The sequence below is a fragment of the Stigmatopora nigra genome, chromosome 4 (genome assembly GCF_051989575.1).
Source record: "Stigmatopora nigra isolate UIUO_SnigA chromosome 4, RoL_Snig_1.1, whole genome shotgun sequence".
In the NCBI taxonomy this organism is placed as follows: Eukaryota; Metazoa; Chordata; class Actinopteri; order Syngnathiformes; family Syngnathidae; genus Stigmatopora; species Stigmatopora nigra.
In genome coordinates, this window is record NC_135511.1 from 7464416 (window position 1) to 7484968 (window position 20553).

The 20553-nt window shown below is 41.2% G+C and overlaps 2 protein-coding genes across 4 annotated transcripts; both read left to right on the forward strand.

The window, feature by feature from the left end:
• The first annotated feature begins 1207 nt into the window (after positions 1-1207).
• ercc6l (excision repair cross-complementation group 6-like) lies at positions 1208-8599 on the forward strand. Its single transcript, XM_077715723.1, has 4 exons — positions 1208-1458; positions 2417-2461; positions 3312-6651; positions 7100-8599. Exons 1-4 carry the CDS (start codon positions 1376-1378, stop codon positions 7337-7339), a joined length of 3708 nt encoding a protein of 1235 aa, XP_077571849.1. The 5' UTR covers positions 1208-1375; the 3' UTR covers positions 7340-8599.
• Positions 8600-8918: 319 nt separating this feature from the next.
• Positions 8919-19841, forward strand: LOC144195702 (disintegrin and metalloproteinase domain-containing protein 9-like). Of its 3 annotated transcripts, XM_077715516.1 has the most exons (24): positions 8919-9082; positions 9218-9442; positions 10604-10704; positions 11832-11890; positions 12802-12880; positions 13030-13106; positions 13218-13416; positions 13779-13844; positions 13923-13994; positions 14382-14551; positions 14621-14702; positions 14841-14974; positions 15060-15231; positions 15316-15408; positions 15489-15593; positions 15665-15755; positions 15833-15938; positions 16040-16223; positions 16293-16373; positions 16498-16603; positions 16902-17049; positions 17117-17219; positions 18222-18283; positions 18355-19841. In XM_077715516.1, the coding sequence occupies exons 2-24, from the start codon at positions 9346-9348 to the stop codon at positions 18425-18427; spliced, it is 2460 nt and encodes an 819-aa protein (XP_077571642.1). In that variant the 5' UTR covers positions 8919-9082; positions 9218-9345; the 3' UTR covers positions 18428-19841. The 3 variants fall into 3 exon arrangements, with proteins under 3 accessions (XP_077571642.1, XP_077571641.1, XP_077571643.1); XM_077715515.1 differs by having other exon boundaries at positions 8919-9442; XM_077715517.1 differs by lacking the exons at positions 8919-9082; positions 9218-9442; positions 10604-10704; positions 11832-11890 and having other exon boundaries at positions 13220-13416.
• Positions 19842-20553: the final 712 nt, after the last annotated feature.

The window sequence follows — 20553 nt, forward strand, 5'->3', positions numbered from 1 at the left end:
CATGATCCCAGACCCAAGGTTAGTGCAACCTAGGCCGATTTAAGAGCCAACTCTAGCATGGTAGTGGCCACTATGTGCAACAAGAGAACGGCACAAGCCCGAACAGAAAATGACGCACTCTAGGCGGATGTGGGAACCGGCCCTTTCTTTGGTTTCATAATTTTCATCCAAGAAAGTTATAGCGAGAGCAAAAAGAAGCATGGTGTTATCATAGTGTTGAGGAGCCATCCACCAGGCTGCCACCACTATATATATGTAACTTTTAATTCAAATACACATGAAGGATACCGAACCTAGAGAACAACCAACATAGTAAGCTATACATTCCATGTACGCATTCCATCGAATTATATAACCACTCAAATTTAAAGCATCACGGATTATGACCACATAATTTTGAGACCCACTTGAACTAATCTGAGCACATTCATCAACTAGCGGACTACATATAAGTAGTTCTGAAGCTTAGTAAAACGGGCACAGTACTGGATATGTTCAAATACAATCTGAATTTTTGTATAATAGGCCTACTCACAACTATTGGAAGGGTATATGATGACCACAAGGCTTGATTTTCATTGCTCTCTCATATTTGATGCACAACATAGCAAGTCGGCTCAATCTACATATACAAACAATATTTTCTTTAAATAATTCAAGCACAATAATTCATCTGACTGCTTAGGTGCTGGTTATTCTGCTCAAGTCGGGGCTGTTCATGGGGTTAGAGGTGATGGATTGGCAAATAGTGATTAGTAGGTTGCACTATTCTTAAAAAAGAAAGAAAACTTTCCTAACCTATTCAAAATATTGGTATACTGACGTTATATGAGTGCCCTCTTCTGTCCATCGATGGGATTACTAATAAGGGCCTTAACTATATTACTTGACTGTCTCTCTAAAGAGAAAACAAGGAAGGTCCAAAGATTGGGTTCAACATGTAAACATATATAAACAGATAAACAGTCTAAGGAGAGTTACAAAGGGACATTACAAGATATGGAACAGTTTTGTTTGGAATGTGATACATTAATTAATATTATTTAAAAAATATTTCAAATGACATTTTCTAACTGCTTAAATTAGTAAAAATAAAATTAAAAAGATATATTCTAACAACGTTTGTGGCCTTGTTTGTCAGCGACTATTTTCATTGGCGGGGCTCTCTCTTTATGCACCGCCTACTCTAGATTTTGGTTCCCTCTAATTGGACAGATTGTCAGGGGCGTCACCACACTTCCTGTGTTTGCGAGTTCAAGGATTCGGCGGGCGAAGTGGAGTGGATAACTCGAGTCCAACGTGTATTCTTTTATTTAAGGTTTAAGTCCAAAACAAGTTTTGTAAAAGAATCCTGGAACAAGACGACGCTTCAAACATGAATGGTCACCATGACAATAGCGAGGTGGAGAGACACTATGACAATAGCGAGGTGGAGAAGATTCAAGACAAGTTAGAAAAGTAAGTAAACGTTAGCTAAACCGATGCCAACGACAAGAAACTGGAGCGAACAATCTTCCGTTAGCGTCGTCACTTGTTGGCCATTTGTTTTAATTTGGGTTGTTATTAATCAAACTGGTTGTAAATCTGTTGAGAATTCCGCACATGTTGAGTATTTTAGTGCAACAAAAAACACAGTTACAAGTTAGACAGTACAGTCTCAAAGGCCGCAAAACAACAAAGTACAAAGCAAAGTAAATGGGATCATTAAGAATCACCAAATCAAGTCATTAAGACAGAAAAGCAGTAAAAACACAAAACGAACACTTGAACGGCTCCATCTTGGTTGCGATAGCAAATACCGCTTCAGACACAAGAAAAAGATGTTGTAAAGTTGGATAAAACTGGAAGCACACACAGGAAGTCTTCCACAAGATGTGGGACTTCTGCAGACTGGTACCGAGGTAGAGAATATGAAGTCACTCTTCCAAGCATATCTGCACAGTTCCTCAGTAGTCTGGGGCTGAAGACAGCAGTAGCAGAGTAAAGAACCACTCGACTCTTTTTCCGGCCTGGTAATGAGATGTTGCTGTATGACAGCGTAGGTATGGCTGAATGGTTCCAAAAAAGAAGTAGCAGAAAGAAGCAAGGCTAACAGAACAAAGAAAGTTGTAAAAACAAAGTAAAATCGAATGTATTAAGAAATATCAAAATGTAATTAAAAAAAGATACGAGGGATGTAAAACACACAAGAAAAATAAGATTGGACCGAGCTACTGCGACTGGCTTCCGCGTGACGGCGCCATCTTGGAAAACAAGACCTGACCATGCATGTTTTTTGGAATCTGGGAGGAAAACAGAGTACCTAGAGAAACCCCACGCATGCCCAGGGAGAACAATTTCAATTGCAATCTTAAAATCGGCAAGCCTTACAAGCAGTAGTTCTGTTCAATGTCTGACTTTGTTGCTGTCTTCTCAGATGCTTGTCCATGGATGAAGAAGATGACATGGAAATCTACCAGAGGTAATGAAGCACAATATTTTCTAAACTCAATGTATATTGTATCTAATGTGTAATGCTGCAACAGACATCTATATTTTATTTATTTTTTTCTCCAAGGGCCGATTTAAAAAAAAAAATCAAAGAATGCGGCCACGCAGATACGGCACAGTCAATCGATTACTGTGTGGGTGGTCTAAACGGGCTTTAGTTTTTTTTCTTCTGCTGGGTCCTAGATTCTCACTCATCTCTGTTTAATATAACATAACATTGTGTTTGGATGACAAAAACAGCGTTTTGAAAATGTACGAGGGCAATGACCCTCCTCCCCCTTAAAAAACGTCCGTGCTGTAAAAGATCGGAAATTTAGGCCATAATGCTCAGCCCTCTGTTTCTGTTTACAGCAGTCTATGACCCCCAAAAAATATTAGAGGGCTAAATTGTGCAAAAAATGAACAGTAATTTGGGTTGACATATTCCACATAAATTATTTCATATTTCTATATGTATGACAGCAAGCGTTACATTTTTGGAAACTTGATAGGGGCGGCCTCACAGACATTGTAATTATCCTTGCATTATTAGAATCATGTTGTTATTACAATTGGGCCATAGATTTTGCACTGTGACTTGAATCAAAATCGCAATATCAGGCCGATAAATTGTGATTACATTTTTTTAAGCCAATTTAGGACTACACAAGACTCTTGGTCCAGTCACTGTTTTACAAATGAGTCCTATATGAGGCTTTGGTGTGATAAATCATCCTGCCCTTTGAGCCTAATGATGTCACTTGTTTGTTATGTCACAATTTAATGATGTCACTACGGGTGATCGCTTCAGAGTGAGTGTGTTGACTTTTCTTTGCTTTCAGACACATACAAGGTGGAAAAAATGCAGTCCGTGAAGGAGACATGAAAAAAGCTCTGGAGCTTTTTAATATGGCTAATAATATTCACCGTAGTGACAAGCTGCAGAAGCGAATTGAAAAAATTGAGGAGTTTTTGACGCAGAATTTAGAGGACGGTGACGACGACGAGTTTGTGGAAGTCAACAATAGCGGTCTGAAGCTGTACAAGGACTTGTATGACAAATTGTACGACTATCAAAAGAATGGTGTGGCCTTCTTGTATGGTCTCTATCGAGACGAGCGCAAAGGAGGCATTCTGGCAGACGACATGGGCTTGGGCAAAACCATTCAGGTCATTTCCTTCTTGTCAGGAATGTATGATAACGGATTGGTCAAGCACACCATCTTAGTCATGCCCACGTCACTCATCACCAACTGGACTAAGGAGTTTACCAAATGGACTCCTGGGATGCGGATCAAAGAATTTCACGGCACCAGCAAGCCCGAGCGGAACAGGAACCTGGAGAAGATCCAGAGGCGAGGCGGAGTGATTATAACCACGTACACCATGCTTATAAACAATTGGCAGCAGCTGTCCACCTACGAGGGACGAGAGTTCAAGTGGGACTACATGATATTGGACGAAGCCCACAAGATCAAATCCAGTACCACCAAAACAGCCAAGAGCGCCTCAAACATCCCGTCTAAAAACCGAGTGCTGCTCACCGGTACCCCTGTCCAAAACAATCTCCGAGAGTTGTGGGCTCTCTTTAACTTTGCCTGTCAGGGAACTTTGCTGGGCACGGCCAAAACATTCAAAATGGAGTACGAGAACCCAATCACTCGGGCTCGGGAGAAAGACGCCACTCCTGGGGAGAGGGCTCTCGGGTCGAGGATGTCTGAAAATCTCATGGCCATTATCCAACCGTACTTCATGCGCAGGACAAAGGCTGAAGTGCAGAAGAACAAAGAGAACAAGAAAAATGGTACTAGCTATGCTGGGAGTGCAGAAAAGAAGACATTTGAAAACCAGGAGGACCTCGGGGCTGAAATGCCTTCGCTCACCAGGAAGAATGACTTGATTGTCTGGACATACCTTAGCAGCATCCAGGAGGACATCTACTGGAAGTTCATTTCCCTGGAGCACATCAAAGAACTGCTCACAACATCTAGGTCACCTCTGGCAGAGCTTACCATACTGAAGAAGCTATGTGACCACCCAAGGCTTCTCTCCACCAGAGCTACCGCCTCTTTGGGTCTTCAGGATGTTCAGCAGGTGGGCAACGATGACAATGCGATGGATAGTAGGAGCCTCGCTAATGTTTCTGATGAAACTTTGATAGCCGAGTCTGGGAAACTAGCTTTTCTAGTTACTCTCCTAAAACGCCTCAAAGATGAAGGTCACCGCACACTGGTTTTCGCCCACTACAGAATGGTGCTTGATATCCTCCAGCGCATCCTGAAGAATCAAGGATTCAAAGTCCTGCGTCTCGACGGGTCCATCACGCAGGTGACTGAGCGGGAGCGGCTCATCACTCTTTTCCAGACCGACCACAGCTACTCTGTTTTTCTCCTGACCACCCAGGTAGGTGGGGTTGGCATCACCCTGACAGCGGCAGACCGAGTGGTCATCTATGATCCCAGCTGGAACCCGGCTACTGACGCCCAGGCCGTAGACAGGGCTTACCGTATCGGCCAGACCCGGAACGTGGTCATTTACCGGTTGATCACATGCGGTACAGTGGAGGAGAAGATCTACAGACGGCAGGTCTTTAAAGACTCTCTAATCAGGCAGAACACTGGGGACAAGAAAAACCCTTTCCGCTACTTTAGCAAGGAGGAGCTGCGAGAGCTATTTAACCTAGAAAACCCCAGGTCCTCCTCCACACAGCTTCAGCTTCAGTCTCTGCACGCCAAACACCGCAGTACTGACCCCGTCCTGGACATGCACCTTGCCGACCTCCATACTATGGATATGTTTGGAATCTCTGATCACGACCTCATGTTTACCCTCAACGTAGACCACGATGAAGCCCCGCAGAATATGGTTGATGAACAATACATTAAAGGGCGAGTCCAGAAGGCCCAGCAGCTGGTAAAAGCGGAGTCTGATCTGCAAATGCAGTTCACAACCACCTTGGAGTCTTGCACTGAGCCAATGTGGAGGCGGAAATCAATAAGTGAACGTGAAGAACCCACACCAGACAAGAAATTCAGCAAGCCCAAGGCCCGTATGGCACGATCGCCACGCCGTAGCAACATGTCACCCAGCCGGGTGGATCTAGAACAGTCTGTTGACAACAAGGAAGGCGACTCTCAGGGGCGGAACAGCATGACCGATCTCACCGGAAAATCCCCGCCTCAAGAAAAGCAAAACATTTCACGAGGACGAAGTCAGTCTCCTTTCAAGCAGAGGAAGAGTCAAGATTTCACGCCTCACGAAGCAGGCAGTAGGGAAAACGTCAAGGTGGAGGATTCTTTTCGGGAAGTAAAAAAAGCTTCTCCAAATGTTTCTACAGCCAGTAGTGTCAATGAATCTCTAAATCAGAAGTATTCTGAGATGAGTTTGGACGGGAAACAGAAGAAGCCTGTCCAAAACCAAAGACTGTCTGTTCTTCAGTCATCCCCAGGTAGCTTGAAGGTCGACTCCTGGTGCAGAGTTAGCGGCAGCAGCTCAGACCTGTTGGAAGCAAACTTCAACCTGCAACTGGAAGAAAGTGGGCTCTCTGATCAGGATGATGAGAGGAAACTGCCTTCACAGAATCATCTGGTTGGGGAAAGAGAGAGTCTATTCCAGGATGATGAGGAGGAGGAAGACGAGAAGCTGCTGTCCAAGCTTCAGATTTCGGGAACTTTTGACGTGGGCAAGTCCCTGACTGAGAGGAGCCTGGGGCTCAGCGTCCAATCTAACGTCTCTGAAATGGACAAGTCCGTTGTTGGAGCTAGGAAAAAGAAGAGGGCAGCAGTTATCATTATTGACTCTGAAGAAGAAGAAGAAATGGAAAATGTACAGTTCGAAGGCCAGGTGCCACAAACAACGATGACTGTGTTCAACAGCTTAGCAATACAGGGATCTTCAACACCAAAATCTTCGCCGGGCTTCAGCTGCAGGAGGAGCGTTGGCGGAAACCGGTCTCGTCGTTCCGTCGTGCACGCTGTCACCCGAGACTTTGGCCACACAATTGAGGCTTCGGTGAGGTCTTCTGACGAGGGTGAAGTGGAAGATGTGAGCAGTATGACACATGACGGTACTGGAGTAACTTCAAACTCTGATGAAGAGGATGAAGAAGTAGAAGAAGAAGAGGACGAGGACGTCAACCCTGGGAGTAGTAAACTGGAGGAGACTAGCAGTGACCCCGAACTGGTAAGACTTTGACGATACACAGATTGCAATCACAAAACGCTGTGTTGATGTCGATGTCCAGCCCACAATCCATTCGCAAATAGTAGCTAGCTAGCACCAAATTATAGTGTGTTTGCCATCATACTGGGTGTATTGACAAAAGAACTATATATCCCAGCAGTCAATGCGCAGTACTTATAGAGTGGGGGGCTGCTCGCTGTAGTTAAGAGCTGTAGAGGATGGTGTAACCTATCGACTGATTTATGTAGACTAGAGTAGGGGGCTGTTAAGTCACTCATTTAGTTTCTTGTTAGTGTTTCATGTTCGGATAATTTATGACATGAAGTTACGGACTACAATGCAAAGAATGTACTTTTCACATTTAAAAACTGTTTTTGCGAAATGAATCATGGCTGAATAATTCCATTACAAATTGAATTGTGATTTTTTTTTTTTTGTAACGTTACAGTCCCGAGAAATGGTGACCTCCAAGACATCCTGGCATTCAGATGCCAACGTGACGGACAAAGCAGTGATGGAATGGGCCAATGTTTACGAGTCGCTGGTATTGCAAGGCCATGAAAAGTTCCACCAAGGTCAATTCGAGGAGGCTCTAGATTCATTCCTTAATGCCATTGAAATCCAGCCCGGAGATCCTGAAATTCAGTCGTATATCAATAAGCTAAAAAGACAGCTCGATCGAAAATAAGAACTCTCATGACAACTGAGCTTTCGAACAATTGTGGCATAGACTGCTATTCTTCATTTGGTTTCAAAATTGAAGTGTTTTGTATGGTTGCTGTTACAAAGGCCTATTATTCATGTTTCAATTATTCAGCGTATTTTCTCAGATTGTAGAAAAAAAATTTACCTTGTTAAACTTTTCTTATGCTAGCCCTAAGGGCTCTATGAAAAATTATTAAAATATCGCACAATTGATGGGATGTGATTAAGAATAATTTAGGAGTGGTCATTCATTTAAATGTAAATAATTACTAATAATAATATAATAATAAATACTATAATACTAATACTATAATACTAACATAATTATAATAAGATTATTAATTAACAAAAAGTATGGTACTAAAGTCATTTTCTTTTTTTAAGTTTTATGGGTGGGCCGACTTGAAATGGGAATGTTCTGTTATCTGCAGTTATTTTATTTGATTACAATTATGTTTGCAAGTGAACTCATGTACACGGAATGATTTGAAATTCGTAATGCTGTGATATCATTCTGTGCCTTATTATGATATTATCGGCCCCCTTCACTTTATTTCAAACTAATTCAAATCGGGAGGGCTAACCCCTAAGAAAAGCTGTCTGTAGGTTGGTGGTTTTTCTAGTTCTTCGCTGAACTGTACCAAGCCCACAGGATGTAAAAAATACAGTATTCACATTATACATATGCAATTAATGAGATCTAACACCTTTTTTTACACTATTAGTTCCTGCCCCACTTTTTCTGCACCTCCACCCAAAGCTGTTTGCCGTTTGTCCAACTGAGCAGTACTTTGCTCTGGTTGCCCGCTGACAATATTCGATATTCGGCCACTTTAAGACTAGAAAGTGCTCCATCCTAATACACACGGTTCCATACTCCCATAGTAGCTTTTGAATATATATATCTAATTATTTATATTAAAACAATATATGCTTGCCCAATGGGATATTTTGTATGTTTTTATTACTTTAACTTTTTTATGTATATTTTGCCTGATGCATTTCCAAATGATTTGTTTCAAGTGCTGCATTTGAATCAATCAGGGCGCAAGTAGTGGTTTTCGGGGGAATTAAAGTGTGATCTTAACTTCTCAAATGTATTTATCTTAACTGTCCCTTAAAAGGACTGACTTTTATCTGTAGATCTTCATTTTTTAGGATTTAAAATGTGGAAGTCTTTTTTTATACTGGAATTTGAATCTATTTTTTTTTTGTTAGTGAACTTAAAAATCTTAAATCATTAAATTTGAAGGATGCCTATAGGTTCTTAATTCCAAATAAATGTATGACTCCTCTTAATTAAAATTAAATGGTATCCTTTTATTGTCATTATACAAGTATAATAAGATTTAAAGTTAGGAAGTGCTCAAATAACAACAAACGAACAGATAAATGATCAATAATAACAATAAATAAATACGTAGTCAACATAAATGTCTAAGTAACTTACAAACAAAAATACTACGCAGATACAAATGTTTCCATAAACGCAAAGTCTTATTTTGAAGGGCCTTCCCACAGTTTTCGGGGGTCTTTACTCGGTTCTTTCCGGGAATTCCGAAAGTGACGTAACGCTAGAGCCGGTCGTCGTCGAGCGTTGGTTGAAGGGGATGGTTGGGTTGGGATCGGGTAGACACCAAAGACCACCGTGACAGGAGGTAAAGAACCAGAAAAACAACAGTGGGAGTACCAGTCCTGGACGAAACCGCGCATTCTGGATTGTTTGGTGAGGTCTTAGCTCACCAAATACTTCGGCTCTTTCCGGAGAAGCCGAAAGTTACGTCACGCCTTTAGTGTTTGTTTGGGGACCAAACGACCCGTTTGACGTTTAATTTGGGTTTGGGGGGAAATATTCGCTCAGACTTTCGAGTTGGAAACGCCCTTCTTGGGGTCGAATGGTACCGGTGAAGGAGTACGCGACAGTGGGCGGCGGTGGAGTATGAAAGGCTGCGACCACCGAGATTTCCCTCTAAAGAAGGTCGGGTGCAAATGACAAAAATGACCATGGCGATAAAAGGACGGGGAGAAACGCTTCTGAAAGTGTGCTGCTTACTGCTACTGATGACCGGAAGTGGACAGAGTGCAGGTGAGGAAGGGGCGGAAGTGGACTGCCGGTCGTCATGGCCGAATAAAACACAAGCTTCATTAAGTATATTTCTTGGGGTGTGTCACTGCATCAACATAAAATTAAAATGATTAACATGGATTAGTAGGCCCCGAGGAAGAGATTTCAACACTCCCTGCCTGCATACACACACACTCACCATAATATAGTAAATTAGTATTTTTGGCTAATTGGAAGTAACGTTGCACTCCAATATAAGCATAATAGTATATATCTTTTTGAACATTTGGAAAGGATTACAAATAACCTGCATTGCTACTTGATTTCCACAAATGCTACGTTTTTTTAGACATGATTCTGTATATACACAGAAAAACATCAAATGAAATAAATAATGTTAGGTATAACACTCAAATGATACATCCATACAAACATTGAATTCTAAATTAAATGCTACTAATATTGTATTAGTTTCACATTGTCGCTTTTTTCCAACCTGTCTTGTTTAGCTGTTGAAGAAAGACAGAATGGGAACCTAATTGTGTTTATGGACTGAACAGTTTTAATGTGCCACATGGGAGTTTTGTCTAGGCTCATTGAGATTGTTTATATTGTGTTGTTTATTCCGAAAAAGGAAAATAAATGAATTGGTTGCCAGCCAATTACAGGGCACAATGAAACAGACAACTAGTCATGCTCATAACTACAACAAAGTGGGAATCGAACCTGCACTGCCCGCACCAAAGTCAGTCGGAAGAAACACAAAAGATTTTTACAAACACTGCATGATCTTGAGCCCTTGTTTTATTTTCTTAATTATTTTAACCAAAAAAATCCATCTTGCCACATGCAAGCCTTATGGTTTTGTCTAAATTTACCGCCAGAAAGATCCCTTAAAAGGGCGACAACTGCTTGAGGGTAACAGTACTGCTAGGCAATGTCAGGACTAGAGAGAACATGGCATCCATAAACCATGTGACATGATGTTAACCCATGTGCAGAATGTCCAGACGTTGCTTTATGTGTCTTTGCACCTGACTGGCCATCTGTTAACATCTTAATTCATCCAATCACAATGTCAGGCAGGAGGCCAATGGGCTTTCTGATGTAACTTTGTGCACAGGCATGAGCGGTCAACATGGTGACGCTAAGCTAAGATGCTAAACTTTGTTCTGTTTGCAGACACGCGACAGACGCAGCATCTGTTGTCCTATCAGCTGACGGTGCCTCGGCCAATTGGAAGCCGGCCGCGGAGGGATGCTGACGGCTCCTTGCCCAATCAGGTGCTGAGATTTACACTTGCTGACTCGTCATTGCGTCGGTGTGTGCGTGTCTGTGTGAGAGTATGAGAGACTGAGACATCTGGCCTAGAGAGTAATGCTCAGCACTTGGGCAGTTGACACAATCACTTCCTGTCTCCCGCCCAACTTCCTGCCAGCCACAGGATAAGGAGTGAGAGTATAATTCGACAGGATGGTGACACCGTGTCACCTCCCTTTGACGGACAGAGGGGTTGACCTGTGTCATAATACAAGTACACTCAACAAAGACACCCATACAGACAGCTGGAAAAAGATGAATCAGACCGACCTACAGAAAAGGAAATTTGCTTTTATAACAAATTGTCATGTAATGATTGTCTCTCTCTCTCATTTTCTGAACTGCTTTATCCTCTTTAGTGTCACGGGGGGTGCTGGAGCCTATCCCAGCTGACTTCAGGCCAGAGGCGGGGGACACCCTGAATTGCTGGCCAGCCAATTGCAGGGCACGAGGAGACAAACAACCATTCATGCTCACACTCATACTTAGGGGCAATTTAAAGTTTCCAATCAGCCTACCATGCATGGCTTTGGTTATGTGGGAGGAAACCGGGGTACCTGGAGAAAACCCACATAGAAAGGTTCGAACCTGAATTTGAACCCAGGTCCCCCTACTGTGAGGCCGACGCGCTAACCACTACACTGAGCCGGCCCATAATGATGTTCAATAAAAGAAAAAAAACTGTTACAGAAATGATATTCACTCACGCACATAGACATGTAACATGGAATTTATGGCCTGAATTTAACAGGGCAAGGTAGGCACACATTTTATCTTTTACACACACACCCATGTCATCACTACCAGACTTTGTATAGGCATATCAAGGACAGTCTGTGAGGAAGTTGGACTGATGTCATGGCGGGGACAGATTGATAAAGAAAAAAGACTCCAAAGTGAGTGTCTAAGCATGTGGCTTTGGTCATGTGATAAAATTAGATTAGATAACTTTATTCATCCCGTATTTGGGAAATTTCATTGTCACAGTAGCAAGAGGGTGACAATGCAGACACAGGAAAAGACATTTTAGACATAAATAGATGCCATAAGGCTTTACTGGCTAATTTCTATGTGTTACTTCTTGTCGCAGGTATCATATGCTATCAACGTTTCGGGACATCAGCATGTCGTCCATCTAGAGAGAAATGAGTAAGTTTCTGTCCACAAATAATCACAATCATGCAAGCAAAATGTTGGACTCTTTGATTGTTAGGGGTCTTTTTTTCCTCTTATTTAAACAGATGCAATCCATGGAATCCCATTCCCATAAAAAAAGTGAACATTTTGTTTAAACAAAGGCAGATACCCATAAAAATACTATTTAGTTTTAGGTGCTTGCACCTTACTTTTTTACGCACACAAGCCAAGCCATATGTAAAAGTTACTTTAGGCTATAGCACATGTCTAAATTGTTTCTTCATGAATATAGGCAATATAAATGCAATTGAACTTGTGTAGCAAACTCAATCTCACACAAAACTACTCCCAAATCAATTAAAGTATCAACTGTATAAAGAACTGTGCAAGAAAAGGGAACAGCTAGCGTGACCTAATGTCTCTAGGTATGAAAATATAGAAACATTACACATATCATAAACCCATTTAACAAAATGAATATAATAGAAAGTTGATTTCTTTCCATAATTTGATGTAAAAAGTCCTTGTTTCACAATTAGTGTTTTAAATTTGTGTTCACCAGCTCATAAAACTCACAAAAACATTTTAAAAAATACTGGAAAAAAATCACCCTTTACTTTTCAGCAAAAAACTAATCTGTTGCGTTGACATCAAATAAATCAAAATATAATGTAATAAAATATATTGACATTTGTGCATTGTGCACTTTCTTCCAATCTTCTTCCCGCACTGCGATATGTGCTGACGCCACGTGCCCACCGCGTGCCATTTATCAGCCACAAATTGATAAAAGACGATTTGAGGCTATGTGCCCTTGGAGTTGTTTATTCTTTTTATCGCCCTCGACTCAAAAAAACGAGTGGCTCGAATGTCACTGACCACATTACACACTTAACGTGACCTTGTGGAATAACATTTTGCAGGATGCTGTTACCTGCTGACTTCAAAGTATTTACATACGCAAACGACGGACGACTGATGTCCAGCACACCTGATGTTAAGGTACAAAATACCCAAGCACATTCCACCACATGCTCAGACGTGTACACATACCATCATGCTAGTGTATGCGTGCAAGTTTGCTTCATGTTATACTTGCACTGTAGCTTGTTACCAATCTAACACTTAATTGTGTACATGTGTGTTTACAGAACCATTGTCATTATCGGGGCTCTGTTGAGGGCATGGAGGGTTCGTCTGTCGCCATGAGCATTTGTAATGGCCTCAGGTAGCACACACACTTGCAAAACACATGTCCAACTAACGTTTTGTGTGTGTCTTTTTGTCATCTTGTATTTCCATTGTGAAATGAATGCATCTTTTTTGCTATCTGTACGAGAGGTGTGATGCATCTGGACGAGGACAGCTACGCCATTGAGCCTTTAGACTCCACCCCCGAGCAGCACCTGCTGTACCGCCTGCGGGACGTGACGTCACAGCCTCAAGAATGTGGGACTCCACATCACGACAATAAACCCAAGCAGACCGAGCATGCTTCCTCACCAATGAAGCAGCAGGAGATCCACCGGCATTCTCGGGTGACATCATCACATACATAACACACAGACCCACATTTACACACACAGGTCTAAATAATCACTGAGGTATATTACTATATTACTTATTGTTACACTCCTACACAGGCCATGAAAAGTTTACAGTAATCCCTCAAATATCGCAGTTAATGTAGACCAGACATGGCTGTAATAATCGCAAAATTGCAAGGTAGGGTCACCCCTATTATAACTACCTTTTTTTGTGCCGGGTCTTAGTAGCAAGAGTGGCTTCCACTTACGAGTTTCAGGGTGGATTTTCCAAATTTATGAACTTTAAAAAATTTTTTTAAAAAATATTCAATAACTAATATGAATGAATCGACATATGGCTTTTTCCTTTCTAGGCTAAGCGAGATATCTTTCATCGCACGCACTATGTGGAGCTACTGCTGGTGGTGGACAATGACAGAGTGAGTCACACACACACAAACACACACACACACTCAAACACAGTCACCCAAACAAATGGTAATTGTTCTTTCCCTCAGTACAACACCATGAACAGGAACGAGAGTGCAGTGAGAGAGGAGATGGTTCATCTGGCTAACTTCATAGATAGCGTGAGTACATGCACAATATTGACAACAGTCACATGCATGCATACCTCTCATAAATACACAGCCACTTATAACTGTAATATTTGTTAAATACACATCTTAGTAATTGTACTTGTGTTGTACAGTAATCCCTCAAACATCGTGGTTTCACCCCATTGCGTTTTTTTCTGGGGGAAATTATTTTTTGTTAATTAAATGTTTTTTGTAAGTTCATAAAAATGTGAAAATCCACGGTGAAATTTGCATGCGGAAGCCATCCCCCGGTCCTCCTGTAAAAATAGGGATATTTCAACTTTGCGTTTTTTTTCTTTATCGCGGCCTTGTCTGGTCTACAATATCCGCAATATTCGAGGGATTAATGTATTTTTCATCGTTGCTATGTGTGTGCAGATCTACATGCAGTTGAACATACGGGTGGTCCTGGTGGGCCTGGAGATCTGGACCAGGCAGAACCTGATCAGCACAGATGGAGGTGCCGGCGAGGTGCTCAGTCGCTTTACCCAGTGGCGGGAGAAGGAACTGCTGCCGCGACGACGCCACGACTCGGCGCAACTCATACTGTGAGAGCACGCCGGGACGCTTTCATATGTGCACTGAGGATGATGATGATAATGATGATGATGATGCAGGAAGAAAAGCTTTGGAGTGACAGCGGGGATGGCATACGTCTCCACCGTGTGCTCGAGGAGTCACGGTGGTGGAATTAACGCGGTACACAAGTGTTTATGTTTAAACACACTAGCTTATTAGCTAAAACAAAGATTTTTTTTAAATAATAGTATTTATTGTCATTGTAACAGTAAATCTAAAGAGAACACTTTGTGCTTGTGTGTGTGTGTGTGAATGCAGTTCACAAACAACAACGTGTTTGCCTTCGCATCCATCGTGGCTCACGAGCTCGGCCACAACCTCGGCATGAACCACGACGACAGCCGAAGTTGCACGTGCCCCGTGCAGGCGTGCATCATGAACTCTGGAGCTACGTAAGAAAACCGCATGCAAACACATTCCAGGTACTTAAGATGCACATATATAATGAGCGCTCGTTTCTCGTGTGCTTTTCCGTAGTGGTTCCCGGAATTTCAGTAGCTGTAGCGCCGACGACTTTGAGAAGATGCTCCTCAGCACAGGTGCTTCGTGTCTCCTCAATGTGCCGCACCCCGACGAAGCCTACAGCGCCCCCGCGTGCGGGAATGGCCTACTGGAGGTCGGCGAGGAATGCGACTGCGGATCCCGCCAGGTAGTGCCTCATAATAACCAGAGGTTCATCATATTTTAGGGTCAGGTGTATCGTCACAACCCTGTTTTTTTATGCGTGTGACAGGAGTGTGAGCGTGACCCCTGCTGCGAGTTTAAGACATGTCGACTCAAACCGGGATCCGAGTGCGCTGATGGCGAGTGTTGCTACAACTGTCGGGTAAGCTCATTCATCACAAGAAACCGTCTCTCCATTGATGCATTTATCGGCGTCCGTCTAACACGCACGTGTGTCTGTAGTTTAAGTCTGGCGGCACGGAGTGTCGGGCCAGGGTGGATGAGTGCGACCTGCCCGAGTATTGCAACGGATCATCGTCTCTTTGTCAGACTGACGTTTTCGTTCAGGTGAGTGTTTTAGGAGCGGCACCGTTTTAAAAAAGTCGGAGAAAACCCTGCCATGTGTTTCCATGTTTTAGAATGGTCACCAGTGTCGGAATCAACAGGCGTACTGTTACAATGGCCGCTGCCAGCATGCCGCAGACCAATGCAGGAGCATCTTTGGAGCGAGTTGGTTTTCCCCAAAACAAACATGCACATACCGATGAGACAACAAGAACGCCACAAATGTGTCATTTCATCTCCAGGGGCAAAAGTGGCACCAGATATTTGCTTCAAAGACGTCAACAGCAAAGGCGATCGCTTTGGAAACTGCGGATATCACAACTACGGATACAAAAAGTGCGAGAGCAGGTAAAGATGACTGTTGAGAAATATTTATATGCAGCAAGTTTAAAACCAAGTAGAGAAAAAAAGGAGGCGCAGGACGTTGACGTTGCTGTTTGTTCCTAAAGAAATGCTTTGTGCGGGAAGCTGCAGTGCGCCAACGTGCAGGGCGCCAAAGCGTTTGGCATGGAGCCATCTATCATCACTACGCCCATAGGGGGCGCCGTGTGTTCAGGGGTGGACTTCATGCTGGGCTCGGACGTCCCCGACCCCGGCATGGTCAACGAGGGCACCAAGTGTGGCCTTGACAAAGTGAGGAGTGAGGTGAAAGGGTGCTGTCTGTGGTGATGATTCTGATGCTTTGTTCCTCGCTGTTTTCAGGTGTGCCTCAACTTTGAGTGTCAAAATGTGGACATCCTCAACTTTGACTGCGATGCAGGCAACAAGTGTCACGCTCACGGGGTGAGAACACAACTCGGACTACTACAGTAAAACCTCAACATAAATTGGAATTGCTCATCTCGACTCATCATTTGCATTTGTTTTTTTTTTTTCTTACCTTTTTTTCTCCCTTTGTGTCGCTCAGGTGTGCAACAACAACCGTAACTGTCACTGCGAAGCTGGCTGGGCTCCCCCCTTCTGTGAGATAGCAGGTTACGGTGGCAGCATGGATAGCGGCCCGACCTGGAATGGTACTTCAAATTAATATTTTTCAAGTAAAAGTACAAAAATATGCTCAAATTCAAATGCAGTCGGTAAAATACATAATCAGGAACTGAGTAGCTATTTATGTCTGAATGACTTGATGATTATTACAACACAGCCTCTTACATTATAGGGCAAAAAATACACAGAAATGAATCTTTTATGTAATGTTGATGGCCTTATTTTTCTCTGGCTTCACTAAAGTCCTTAATGTCATTGAGAGACAAAGTCTCCTCACTCCAGATTTGTTCAAAAGGCATGCACGGATGTGTTTGTGGTACACAGACAAAGACACGTCGCTTAGGGACGGCCTTCTGGTTTTCTTCTTCTGCCTGGTTCCTCTGGCCGCACTGGGCGGCCTGGCCTTCGTGCGCAGGAAGCAGCTGCTGCAGCGCCTCGGCTTGAGGCACCATCAGCGCTCTCAGGCTTACCAGTGAGTGAGCGGCAACATGGTGCCAACACGGCACAGAAAAGAAACATAACCTTCACGCTTCACTCAGGCCTGACGTACCGGCAGCGCCCAATCGAGCCAGAGGGCCGCCCCCTGTGGGTCGCCCGCCTCCCATTACCCGTGGCAACGCCAGTGATGTCCTCACACAGCCGGTTAGTACAGTTGACCTTTCTGCGTTTATCGCTTGCGTGCTTAATTCAAACTTTAATCCCATTACTATAACAATAATTTCTATTGGTCGCTTTACAACCACTTCATTTTTAGATATATTTGTTTTTCTAATTACAAAGGTTACAAAATAGAGTGGTTCATTTTTTTGTTGCGATGAATTAGGGATCAGCTGGGCCAATTATTGAGGCTAAAATGTGGACATTTGACGTATATTGTATCAGCCTTTTTTAATCTGATTTTATATATATATATATATATATATATATATATATATATATATATATATATATATATATATATATATATATATATATATATATATATATATATATATATATATATATATATATATATATATATATATATATATATATATATATATATATATATATATATATATATATATATATATATATATATATATATATATATATATATATATATATATATATATATATATATATATATATATATATATATATATATATATATATATATATATATATATATATATATATATATATATATATATATATATATATATATATATATTAATAAAGTTGTAGAAAGTTCAGGGCTTGTTAATTGTATTATGCGTTATTTATTCATGATTTTTTTCATGATTTTTACACTTTTACTGCAATTTGGACATTTGACGTACATCGTATCAGCCTTTTTAAATTTGATCTTATACATAATATTAATAAAGTTGTAGAAAGTGCAGAGCTTGTTAATTTTATTATGTATTATTTATCATTAATTTTTCACGATTTTTACACTTTTACTGCAAATGAATATTGGCTCTGAATATAAGATATTTTCATCCTCTAACTGCTAATAGTCGGTATCAGTATAGTCACCATTATCGATCACTGTTATGAATGTCTTAACCATTTTTCTCTATGTAGAAAACTGCTACTCACTGTGTCTCACTGTGCCACTACATGTAACGCTGTGTCTATTTGTTTTGTGGGTGGTTATAGATGGCGGAGACAAGTTGGAGCACTACATCATACGCCACTAGGCCGCCACCGCCACCCCCCATGTAAGCGCCAAGAGAAATGCGCCTGAAGCGTGAATGCACTTGCCTTCTATCATCTTTTTATTTTGTTGTAGGAAACCCAAACCGTGTGGCGCGGCGCAACCTCTGATGCCTCAAAGAGCCGCCCCCCCACCACCACCCGTGTAACTGCGCTCCGTCAGAAACTGTCCAATCAGATGCTGCCAACATCAGCGCCGGCAGCTCCCGAATTAACGTCCGGGTAACATCGAGGGGGTCGCGAATGCTGCTTGTCTCAGATTAGCTGCTTGGAAAACAGCAAGGAAAGTAAAAACCTGTGTGTTTTAGAACTGATGACAGTGGCATCCACTAACAGATCAGCAAAAAAAACAGTTCCAGTTAAACAAGGTTTTCTATTTTTAAAATGAGTTACTATGTCCATTGTGTGTTAGATCATCACATAATACGGAAAAAAGCGCAAATGCAAAAATGAATATATTTCACAAATTCAGAACGTGTTTCTGTCCACTTTCCTTGAATCTGATTCGCTAGCTACTTGTGAGACGCCCGTTTTATTATTATTTTTTTCTTCATTCACCCCATGAAACACAAATACATGCATCATTGGCAGTAAAGGATTTAAGGCACCAGGCATGTGTTCAGATAATGGTACACTCATAAGGACCTACTGTATGCAAAAGACTTGACCCTCATGTGTATCTCTTTGCATTATGTTATTTTATTCTTGATATACAACAGAATTCTTTGATGAATATCACTGAAGCACGTTTTATGATTTTTTTTTGTGCTGTCTACACAGCAAAAGTGTATCTATTTTAAATATATTGGGAACATACTCAGTTGCACATAGTGAGATTAGATTATTGGAAAAAAATCATTTGGGTTTAAAAAATGATAATATGTGACCTTTAAAGGCAGAAAATTGATCATCAGAAGGAATTTTGTCAAAAATTATATTCCAATGTTATCTTTTGGTTTCCAGTGTTATGTGGAAGCAAAATATTTTTTTAAATGCTCCCGGACAGATATTTAAATGTTAAAATATCAAAAAAGAATCTGAATAATTAGCACTTGTTCACGTCTGCATTGTCATTGGAATGTCCCCTTCCTCTGCGATTCTTAAACATTTTTGGCCCCTTTGCTGCATTTATTATGCCATTTGCTGCATTTTTATTTTATTGGTGTTGTTTTTGTTGTAAATCAAAGGAATTTGTGTGAATCCACTTTCTTATTTTTGAGAGACAGTATAATTGCACTTTTATTTTTTGCCAGAGGACATTAAGTTGACATTGTGGGTTGTAACCATTCAAATTTGTTCACTGCTTTCAGAGCACGTTAGATTACAAAAATCAATTGAATGATAATTTTGAAGTGATGCAAGTCTTTAACTTGTTTCCTATTCAGCTCAACATAAGAGTCCTCAAATATACATGCAAATGCTTTGAATGTTTCAACAAGAAAGAAGAATACATACGTTCTTCCAAATGGTACTCAGACACATGAATTGCTTTTGTTTCCTTTACAACTGTCACATAATTCTGGAATAATTGTTTCTTTATAAAAACAATACCTTGAAAATGAATGGAGAGACTTTTTTGTATTTTGTTTATCTCGTTACTGATTAGCTGATTAGGCCATTTGAGGTTATTACACGAAATTGCAAAGAAACCACAATAAGTGAGAGGGGAGAAAAAAAAGGTTATGTTAAGTTTGTAATAATTATTTAAATAAAGAAGTTAAAAAAAATTGGCACCCTTGAGTTTTTATCTGAATATGTACAGCAATGGTTATTGAAAAATGAATTTTGTTTCATGAGTTTGCTGACCTACATACACAGATAAAGCCATTATTATAATTCCTGCTCGCCCCATCATTGGCCCACAAAAGTAAATTGTGTTTTATGATGAAATTCCAATAAAGTGGATTGAATTACAGAGATTATTTTACCGTTTTCTCTTACAAAAAAGCATTTTATCATGTCTTAATGTCTTTTTTGCGTCACTTCCTTTCTTTAATTGACCATAGCTATCATATACAAAGACAAACCACACGACCTAAGCAAATAGCGGCCATCTTGTGTCGGGAGACTTACGGTTGGCTCTGCCACAGAGGAGGTGAAATGAATTTGAATATTTTATTATAAAATGATAACAAGCCAGGACATTTTAAAACTGGATGTACATTGTTACACTGAAAAAAAACTATTTTGAAGATTGAATTTCAGATTTTCAAAGTACACACCCCAAGCCAGTTATTGAGGGCCCTGGGGCAAAATGGCCGACAATGGGCATTGT